This window comes from Rosa chinensis, chromosome 4 (assembly GCF_002994745.2).
Source record: "Rosa chinensis cultivar Old Blush chromosome 4, RchiOBHm-V2, whole genome shotgun sequence".
In the NCBI taxonomy this organism is placed as follows: domain Eukaryota; kingdom Viridiplantae; phylum Streptophyta; class Magnoliopsida; order Rosales; family Rosaceae; genus Rosa; species Rosa chinensis.
This window is the reverse complement of record NC_037091.1, coordinates 56,525,728-56,537,365: the sequence shown is the minus strand read 5'-3', so window position 1 is coordinate 56,537,365 and position 11,638 is coordinate 56,525,728. Positions and strand designations below refer to the sequence as shown.

At 39.9% G+C, this 11,638-nt stretch overlaps 1 protein-coding gene across 1 annotated transcript; it reads right to left on the bottom strand.

Moving 5' to 3' along the window:
- Nucleotides 1-25: 25 nt before the first annotated feature.
- On the bottom strand, nucleotides 26-379 carry LOC112199617. The gene has a single exon (XM_024340600.1). The coding sequence runs from the start codon at nucleotides 377-379 to the stop codon at nucleotides 26-28; it is 354 nt and encodes a 117-aa protein (XP_024196368.1).
- Nucleotides 380-11,638: the final 11,259 nt, after the last annotated feature.

The window sequence follows — 11,638 nt, the reverse complement described above, 5'->3', positions numbered from 1 at the left end:
TAATTACATAATGCAGCTAGCTAGCTTAGAAGAAGAAGGAGCTGGCGAGGGCGACGACAGCTGCTCCAGCGGAGATCTGGGCGGTGGTGGCACCAGACTTGGGAGACTCAGCCGTGCCAAAAGCCTTGGAACTAATAGGTCCACCAACCCCAGCGGCCAAGGCGTCGGCAATGCTGGGTCCGCTTGCAGCAGGAGCACCAGCAGCGTCACTGGTTCCAACTTGATTGTTGTCGGTGGCGGGACCGGCGGCGCCGGAGGGTACGGCGGCGAAGGTTGGGAGTCCAGGCTTTGGTTTGCTGTCACCGCCGCTGGGGCTTGCGGCGAAAGCCACGGTGGCCAGAAGAGCAAGGGCAACAAGGACAATAGCTTGACGTGCCATTTTGGATTGTAAGTGAATTAATGCAATGCAGTTGGTTCTCTTTGAGAAACACTGCAGGAGTACGTATGGAAGTAATGGGATGAGAATATGTGGCGGTGGCGGTGGTGGTGACGGTGAAGGTGGGCTTATATATGAGTTTGGGAGGAGGAGATATTGGTCGGCGTTGAGGGCATTGCGGAGTGGTGTGAGGAAAGCCGTCGGTGATAGTTGGGTGATTCTGTTTTTCAGTTGTGAACTCTTTGTCAATTGACTTGGGTCTCCTTATGTTTGAAGTTGTATTTTCTAAGTTAGGACATTGATCAACTTGCAAAACTGAATATGGTTTTGAGGAAAACATAGTCAAAGGGATTCTACCATACTCCGATCATGTAACCAACCGTTTTTTTATGAATATTTTTAGAATGGTTCTATTCATACCTCTACATTTGATATTTAGACCTCTTACCCAAAATTTTATCACTAAATTTTCAATTTTACCCTTTTGAGAATTTTCTTTTCTTTATCTTCTTCCACTTCTTGACTTCAATCTACCTCCTCACAAGACTTGTGTATCTTTGGCAAAAACTTCGTTGTGAGAGAAAGAGAGGTTCAGAGGTTGATCAATAAATATTACACATATGAGATCAAGGATATTGAAAGAATTGATAAAGAAGACAAGCGGGGATTCAAGTCAATGGCGGATCCAGGATTGGAACCTTGAGCGGGCTGGATTTCTTAAAAAAAAAAAATTATATATATATATATGTATATATATTATGGAGAATCTCGACGGTGCGAGAGAATTTTATTAATTAAAAAAAAAATGCACCTAGTCAGGGGGGGACGTAGTGAACCTTACTCCTCAAATGCATATCTATACAAAACTACAAAATAAAATCAACAACAAAATAAACGTGCAATGCAATACAAGAACCTAACTAAATCTAACTCTACGAGTTCCACAAGCTTCAAACTCTTTGATCACCGGTGTCACGCCCCTGATTTTACACACATGAAAATCGATATATATATAATCCCATAATTATACATGCGTGAATGTTCAGCCATCAATACAAAATACCTGGAAACTTTTTCCCTTCAACTTACACACATATTGATGCCCTGAACCCTCAAAGTTAATAAACACTCGTCCATAGAGTTATATATTACACAAGCATACGAATTAAATTGTCAACAACAAGATAAAATGTAAATGCCTCTCAGAGTTTAACTACAACGGAAAACCTTATCAGCAGTAAAGTCATAAAAATGGCTTCCCTACCGTAAAGCTGCAAAGGCGCTACCTCAGCTTCAGCCCCGATTATCCTAACCTGCAGGATTAACCCCTACACCGTTTGAATAGTGTACCGGGTTGTAACACAACAAACCCGGTAAGCTTTTGCAAGCCCGTATGAGTAACTCAAAACACACATGCACAACTCACGCCAAACGAGGAAAACAACTCACGCTTTGATTCCTTAAAACACGAAATAAGGAGAACAACTCACACTTTAATTTCCTTTCAAATCGAAATAAAAGAAAGCAACTCACACCTTGTTTCCTTTTAAAACGAAACATAGAAAACAACCCACACTTGAATTCTATCAATAAAACATAGAAAACAACTCACACCTTGAATTCTATCAGTTGTACCATAAGCGTACCATAGAAAGCAACTCACACCTTGATTTCTATCAGTAAAACATAGAAAACAACTCACACCTTGTTTCCTATCAAATGTACCATAATCGTACCATAGAAAGCAACTCACACCTTGATTTCTATCAAAACGTTAATAAGGAAAACAACTCACACCTTGTCCCCTTAAAAACCATTAATAAGGAAGCAACTCACACCTTGTTCCCTAAAAATACGTAATGTCATGAGTTATTAATAACCAATTCCCGTTACCCCATGAATTACCTATATGGAAGACAGATTAGAGCTCTAACTGAAAACGTAATCACTCGTCCGGCCAAAGACGTGATCACCTGATATTCTGCCCAAGGTCTTAGACCTTCGATCCTTGGGCCGCACTGTCTCTTGGAGCAAAACGTTAAAGGAGTCGCATTGGACCCAAAATGTTACACAAATCGCAACGCTTTTGAAAACAAACGAAATCAACATTTCCATAATCATTGTTTTCCAAAAAGCCATAACACAAAACAATAAAAAGCATCAATTCATGCCTATTGTTTTCATACCCAAATCTCAACACTTTTCTCAAATCTCAATGCTTTTCAAAATAAATCGAAATCAATCATTTCCACAATTCATTTGTTTTCCAAAAGCCACACCCCAAAACAATAAAAAGCATCATTTCATGCATATTGTTTTCATAAATCCACAAACCACCCAAAACATATATATTTCATGCAAATATATATCTATATGTAGTCATCCGCTCAGGAATGCCTACTAATACCAACTATAGTTTGCAGTTAACTAATAACTCTCAAAATAATAAGGTATTCCCGTTTGTGAATGAACTTCGTGAGATTACTCACCTTGAAACTCCAGCTGCGTCTTCTATACAGAACCGAACCAAAACTATCACCAACAACTCGTCCAATTCACCTTTAAAAGCACCTAATCACCAATGACCTCAAATCAGTAACGATTCACAAACGATTTAAGTCTGAAACCCCTGTTTTGAACTAAATCCCCAAAGTAACGCCAATCGAGGCGAAACCACATCCGAGACCACCCAATGTCTCCGGAACACTTCTACGATCGATATGTCCAAACCACAAGTCGATTGGATGCTCGGATCCTCACGGATCAAAGCATCAAACGGTCCGAAACAGTAAAAATCACAATATATTCATACGATCTCCAAAAATTGCATATTATATATCAAAACGCTCGTATCGACAAGTGGATGATATACAATACCAGAAACTAACCATTACAAGGCCGGAAGGCCACCATAACGCCGCCACAGTCGGCGGTGCAACCACCATAACTACCACCGGCCAAAACTCAAAACCACAACAATCAAGCCAACCAGAAATGTTCATCATGAAGAGTAGAGCAACTGAGCTAAGCCTGGTTCAGCCTAGATCGTCCTAGATCAAGCTTGTAAGATCGGCCAATCGCAGCCGTCTGATCAAACCCCAGATTTTCAAACCTAGATCTTCTACTCCACACGCAAAATCGTCCTTCAAGGCATGAGGATGATCAGAAGGAGGAGGAGATTCCAAAACCAAGAAGGATCGGCCGAGACGTCACCGGAAAAGTGGATTTCCGGTCGGGTCCCGATTCGTCTACTGTAGCGGCTCCGATCTCTACCTTCCGGTGAACCGCCGTGCAAACCAACACCACAGGGAGGAGCGCACGGAGGAGGCGAACTGATCTGGGCTCGTTTGGTGGTCTGCCGTCGCCGGAGCTCGTCGGAAAATCCGGGTCGGATCCACCAGGTCTGGGTCGATCGGGTCAGTCGAAAATCAGGAGAGAGAACGGAGAGAAAAGAGAGTTTCCGAAAATGGAAACTTACCAAATGAGAATAGTAACTTTCCCGAAAGGGAAACCCCTATATATAGTAACTTTCCAAATTATTCAAACGCTCATAACTTTCTCATACGAACTCCGATTTCCGCGTTCCACATGTCCACGAACTCGTATCGACGCGCTCTACAACTTTCGTGAAGGAAGTTTTCAAAGAATCTCAACGTATCAAAAGTCAACCTTGAACCCCCCCCTAAAGTCACACTTTCCGAATAAAAATTCATCCGAAACAGTTCCGCTCCATCCACAAGCCACGAAACCGTCCAACAACCAAAAATTAGATTCCGGAAAATCCTCAGAAAATAATTACGAATTTCCGGGGCATCACAACCGGAAAGCAGTAGACTCAAGCTTTTGCCATTCACTTAATCCCTTTGTGTTCCAGTTCGTAGTTCCAATTCATAAGTAAACCCACTTATAGAATCCCTTTGCCATTCACTTAATCCCGTTATACTTTAAGTAAACCCACTGACCTTGATAAGTATTGAAATCAAATAATCAATTAAACCCACAACAATTGCACATTTGCACAGCAGAAACTCAGAAAGAACTCAAAGAAGACCCACCTGCCACTGATGGACCTTGATAAATTTTGAAAACAATCAATTAATCAAACATTCAAACCCACTTACCCACATCAATTAAACATTTAAACCCACATCACATTTAACCCACATCAATTAAACAATAAATTGCAGATTTGCAGAACCAAGAAGACCAGCATTCTCTCCCATATGCCAGATTTCCAGACCAAGAGACAACCTTCATTCTTCAATCCATGAAATCTTCAATCCAATACAACCTACGAAATTGAATTTCACATCAATCCTTAACCCTATAAATTGCCCCAACTTGGATTGATTCAATTAAACAAAATCTTACATTGAATTCATTGCCCCAAATTGAAGAGGGAGAGTAAGAGAAGTAGATACGACTTGATGTTGATGTCTTGATCTCTGAGACTTGAAGTGGAGAAGCCGAGCTCTGCCAAAGTTTGGAGGAGGAGGACTGGAGGAGGCGACGAACTGGAGAATCGAATACGCCCTTAGTCGAAGTCGAGTAAATTGGACGACTGGAGTTGGGAGTGGGTTTAGGAGGGGCTTGAGCTGGACAATACCCAATAAAAAAAATATTAAAAAAAACCAAGTATACATCTAAATTTTTTTTTTGGCCCAAAATTTTTGGGCGGGCTCAAGTTAGTATGTAGATCCGCCAGTGATTCAAGTTTGGAGAAGGTTCACAGGGGAAAGCATATGAGGGTTGGGCCTTTGAGTATTATATGATTGCAATTTAATATCATCCCAAGATATCAAGTAGCAAATCAATGGAATGTGCGCATCTAGATCTAGTTGATTATGAAGAAACAAATGAGTTTATAAGCAAAGCAAATTAATTTAGTCTATTTAATAAGAAATTCAACTCATTTTCTAGACGGACTCTCAATAATTTTTTATAAATTCAACTCATAATATTAAAAGAAGTATAAGCCATTCAATTAGGCGGACTCGGTGAAACTTTATCTTTTAGACGAGGACTCTCATATAGGACATACAGAAGAATAACGAAGAGAAACAAGACAAAAAATATAGAAAAGAGAAGGATGTTGATGTCATAATTTGGTTCGACAAATACTTTTGACTTTTCAACCTATTCCATGTAGGACACGTTGAAATGTCAAAGAGTCCACATAGGACTCTGACCTTTCAACGCACTTAAACCTTTCATCTAGAAAGAAAATGAATTCTTAGACATAAATAACCATGACTAGTGAGATGCCTAACCATGGTATTCTAGGTCTTTAATCTTGGACCTCCATCTCTTAAGTCTTGGACGGTCACCATATGATCGACTCACCATCTTAGATGACAAGGCAAAAGCATATCATGACCTCACTACCAGAGAAGCATAATCCAAAGTAATCAAGAGCCTCAACCCCCAAGACCAAGAGTTCGAACCCCAAGTATAGAAGCCACGACCTCCAAGGTTAAGGCCTCAACTATCAGGATTACTCTTAGACAAAGAAGTTGCAAAAGAGACATAATTAGCGGAAATCAAGGACCTCTTCTTACCTACTAGGCCAAGTGTCATGCTCTGATGGCAAGTATGGTCTATGGGCATGGCCTACGAGTGATGTGAGGGGAAGAGAACACACAGTGGTGACACCTGTCACCAACCTTGTCAAACTAATCATGGAGTGTCAGCAAGCACAGAGTAGGGGCTGACACCCCGATTTTATGGGATTGAGCCCTGCCTTTCCTTTACACCTCAACCACCCTTCACCTATTAATACCAATCCTTTACAAGCAGAAAGAGGGGACTTCAACTCTCTCTTCTCTCCTAAAGCTATGTCAAAATGCATAGTCTCTTATCTCTCTTTCTCTATTGACATGTCAACTTCATTCTTATGTTAAAATGCTTAAGCATTATTCTTTCTTCTCCAATATCTATAAATGTTCAAACAACTTATCTAACTTAGGCATCAGAGTGTGTTTGCCGGCCTTAGGCTGGTCCTCCGATAACCTTCCATCTCTTCACATTTGCAAGTCCTTTCCATAGAGGTCTGCCAACTCGAGGCAGTGGATGCCCAGCATCAGGTGGACGATATTGTATGCCCAAGCCAAACTGGATGCTTAAGAGGAGGTTGATATACGCCCAAGTCACAGATTGGACGCCCAATGTCAAGTGGAGGAATCCCGTGACGTCAGGTGAAGGGAGCCCGAGACCAAACTATCAACTTCACCCAACAAGAGAGCTGTTATGATGAACCTCCTCCAACTTCAAGTGGTGGACGTCCAACGTCATGAAGAAGACGATATAAGCCCGAGCTAGACTATCAGTTTCACCCAACAAAGGAGCATGGAGGCCCAACACCAAGTGAAGGAAGCCCGAGGCGAGGCTACCAATTTCACCCAACCAAGGAGCATGGAGGCCCAACATCAAGTGAAGGAAGTCCGAGGTGAGGCTATCAGTTTCACCCAACAAGGGAGCTGGACGCCCAATGTCAAGTGAAGGAAGCCCAAGGCGAGTTTATCAGTTTCATCCTACAAGGGAGTAGACAACAAATGGTCATACTTCCATCTATTCTCAAGAAGGAATGATAAAGGCCTTCCCGCCTCACTCAAGAAGAAAAGAGCGGTGTCCAAGGCCAATTTTCCAATCTTACTTAAGGAGGTCAAAGGAAGAGGACCATCGAGGTCTTACTTCAGTAGTTTAGTTACAAGAGATGGACGACCAAGACTAGACACAGGAACACCAGGGCATACCTTCAATCACAAGTAGATGACCAAGGCTACTCACGTAGTCAAACTAATTGAAGGAAAAGATAGGCCCACTTGAAGAAAACAACCCCACCAATTTACACTTGGATTTCAATGGAACTTCAGTTGACTTGTTGATGCCGAAATTGGCATCAACAAAGGACGAAAAGAAATTTTATATGCAGGAAAGAGAAAGAGGAAGAGGTAGAAGGAGAAAGAAAGAGAAACCAAGAAATGGCAATTTCAATTTGGGGATGCATCTTTGGTTGCATCGCGACTAGGTTCTAATTTTTTTTAGTTTTCTATAGGGTCAAAATGGGAATAAAAATTTATAAAAACTAAGGGAGGTCCATATAACAATTGTGGAGATATGAATAGAAGCACTCATATTTTTATCTTCAAAAATTGTAAATTTTTTTTTTTAAAATCGTTCTATCTATTTTTTTTAATAGAAATTGATATCATTAGAATCAATAGCCATGAAAAGGCCAAAGTCTACAAACCCTCAAATAAGAACCCCGGCAAGTAACAACCGGTATAACCTATCTAAGAAAATGCAAACAATTAAGTTCTAAAAGCTCTCGCTTTATGCAAGCCTACACGAGAAAGGATTACCTCGTCTTCTAAGGAAAGAAATTATTCAACTAGTCCCTACCTACCAATCACGCAATTGTTGTATAAGCAAATAACTAGAAACGTCTTAGAAGACTTATAGAAGCTCTCCCAGCTTACACAGGCTTGAAACCCTAGTCAATGAAGATCTATGCCACAACTAGCTCCTTTCCTTTCAGATTAGAGCTTGTAGTAGCATCTGCACCATTCAAGTTGGTCAACAGACTCCTCTTAGTAGACTTCCGCTTCCCAGTACCATCTACCTTCAAGTCCTTCATCTTTCCCGCAGTACCAGATGGGAGTTTATTTTTGCTTCCCACCGGCCTCCCTCTCTTCTTCTTCACCATGCCTTAATCATTCTGCGGCAGTGAGACCAGCCCTATATCAGCAGGCTCCAAAGTTTTTTTACCCACTGCCAAACTCAATTTGAGTTTCTTTGGAGAGATGGTGAGCTCAGCCTCAACCCTAGAGCGACGCTTGCCTGTTATTGACTCCACCATACAATCAGACTCATCTATCTCTCTCATGCTTACCTTACAACGTGGTTTTTGCACCAAATATGTAGGGTTGCACAAGAGTTGTTCGGGGATCATCCTAGGGAGTTGAGTCTCGAAGATCAAATTGTGTCCATTGAAAGAAACCCTAGGAGTGAACGCAGCTGCTTGGTTGCAACCTTCAGAACCCGACCTCGTATTCAAGCCTCTGATTCCGACCTTCATGGCACTACCCTGAGCCACTGTCAATGGCCTTAGTACCGTGTGCTCTGCAGCATCATCCTCTTCGTTCAACGTCGGCCCCGAGCACGGCAACCCAACATGGGTGATCAACCCACACACTCTACACCTCCTAAAAAACTTATCATACCTGAATTTGCACAAAAACTCCACCGTGTCTTCCACCCAATACCAGCGTTGAAAGGACCATTCCTGATCAGAGAAATCTCAACCCTAATCCGGTACTTGCCAACCTTCTTCCCCTGCTTATCAAGCTCCTGAAAATCTCCCAAAGTATATCCGATCATTGTCATCACCCTTTCAGATCTAAACGCAGGTGGAATACCCTGCAGAGTGATCCAATAGGAGGACTTCACCAAAGTCACCTTCTCAATTGGCATAACCCCATCATACTCAGCCAAAGCCGCGGGAGCACGGTTAAAACCCCATGGCGCACCTCTCCACACCCTAGCCCAATCTGTAGGATCCGAAAAAGTGAACAAAACCCTACCTCCTTTAGCTTCTTCAACTTGCAGTGTCCCATTGACCCTCCAAGCAGATCGGAACATACCTAGGAAGGAACGAACCATGAACTCCCTAGCAGTGAGAAGTTTCCTAACCATAAAGACTTCAGATTGCCGCAAGCCCTTGATGTACTCATATTATCCTATATTTCTATGTCTCGTAATCTTAGTTTTTATGTTTAATTCTCCTTATTTATGATTTATTTACATGTTTTAGTGTTTTTGTAGGTTTGTTCCATAGAAAGAAGAAAAGAAGCGAAAATGAGCTACCTATGATTAAAAGACGCCCAGGTCCCAATCTGCCTATGCAGAACTTCCAACTTCCCCGAATTACTGGGAGTTATCTAGTTTGAATCAGACAATGATCCTTATATTCATGGAAAGCTACGGATGTCTACTTTTTGTAGAATTTTACGGATCTCAAGTTTGATACTTCTGGAGAAAGTTATGATTATTTGAGTGAAGATAGGTCGGACAAGAAATTTGCTCGGGAATTTACAACCATTCGTGGAGAACTCAAGTTCTATGGCACATGCAAGATCATCAATCCTAATGTTTCAAGGAAGTTAATTCAGATGAGGATTCAATGACGAACTTATTCCTACTTTTACAAGAGATATTTCAAGGCTTTCCCATTCCAAATGAAGAAAGGAATCTAAACCCAAGTTTTACAAGGAAACATGAAGCCAAAGATGAGCAGAAATCTTCCCTATATAAGGGAGCATGAATTTACATGAAAAGGGGGTCTCTGGAGCACATTGAAGACGACTCACCCATCTTCCCCTTCTTTTCGCTTTCCATTCTTTTCATGTTTTTCCTATGTTTTATTTAGTTTTATTTTTCTAAACCTCTTTTCTAGGGCTAGGATGAGGCCCTAGCATGATTGTTTACATGTTTTGATATTCAATTGATAGATTATTAGTTTCTTTTCAGATGAATTCTTAATCTCTACTTGAATTGTTGCTGATGCTAAAGTTCTATTGATTCGCGACCTTTAGGGCTTTGCATCTAGTTATCAGAAGATGAATTTGAGGCATAGCTACAATATAATTCAAATTAGCTTCATGTGATTAAGAATTGTAAATTACATTATTACTTGAGAAAGAATAATGATTTGCTTGATTCACTTGTTTTCTAAAGCATAATGAGTCCTGCATGTTAAATTTATAAACTGCATAGTTAGGATATACGACCTTTACCTGAGAGGGAGAGAATTATGCACTTAAGGAAAACTATGGTCTAGAGTACCTGAGAAGGACTTAGATACGGGAATTATCATCTGGAGAAACGAAAGAATCCATTGGTTGGTTCAAAACGTAGATAAGATTGCTTGTGGTTGATTCCGACACCCTAGGCTCATATATTCTTACTTTCAATCATTATAGACTCTTTTTAATTTCAGTTTATTTAGATTCACTTTTTAAGTTTATGTTTTTAAGTAATTTTCTCATCATCAACAACTCTTTTCAAAACCGTGAAAATCATAGTCTTAGTTTGAGTCATTGTGTGTGTCTTAATCGATTTGTGCTTCTTGTTTTGTGTGTTTTTGGTTTTAATTAATTTAGGTTTTCATATTGTGAATTGACTTAATATCCTCGTGGGAACGACAACCCCTTCTCTTCCATTACTATACTACATCCACCCTGTATACTTGCAGGAATCACATCAGCCATTACCTTGCGATGGACAGATATCTACCTTCTTCTTTCCCTCTGCCAGTGCAAGAGAGGAGGCGAGTCGAGCAGCCATGGCATCAACGGAACTCATGATGAGGCAGTTGAAACTTGGACTGAACGTCAAAACCCTAACCCTAGAGAGATAGAGAGAGAGCGGCGTTCTTATTTTTTTGGGAAAAAAAATATTCTATCAATCAAAACACATTTTAAAAATTATACTTTATTTAATGGTGAGATTAATAAACATGATAATATTTTTTTGGCTATTGCAAGATTTGTTTTTCCCTTTGTTTTTCTTTAGAATAAAATTCAATAGGGGATGAGTCGGGTCCAGCCTATTTATCTGTTTATTTAAAAAAAAAAGACAATATGAATATATATAAATGAGATTTTGCATGGTTTGGCACATTGAAATCCTAAAAGGTGTCATGACACCCGTGAAATGCATGACATGCCGAAAAATGTTAATCATTGTTAACACTCTTTTTCTTAAGATTCTTATATACTATAAGCTAATGATTTGTAAAGCATGATTATAACGCGTTCCAATTGATGAAAACAAACATTGAACGAACTTTCTTATGAATTCTAAGTTTAAAAAGTTGTGGAAAAAAAAAAGTCGTGATTTTAAATTTTGTCAATCTAAATAGTGTTCAAAAATCATTATTTAAGAGTGGAAAAATTTTGGTGAGAAAATAAGACCATGAAATTTTGGCCAAAACTCGTGTGCTTTTATACTCTATAGTTTTAGCCAAAAATGTGACTTTGCACGGTATTGGAGAAGTGTTTTTATTTTCTTTTTTCTTTTTTTCTTGAGACAGTAATGGAGTTTGGGCATGAACTATATTTTATTTATAATATTTATATTTTTAGTTTCCTTTTTACCTTGAAAATAAATAAACAGATTTATATTTAATAAAATAAATTAATAATTAAAGCCTAAGTGAAGGGTTGAAAAATAAAAGCGGACTTTTTATCTTGACTCCTTAAC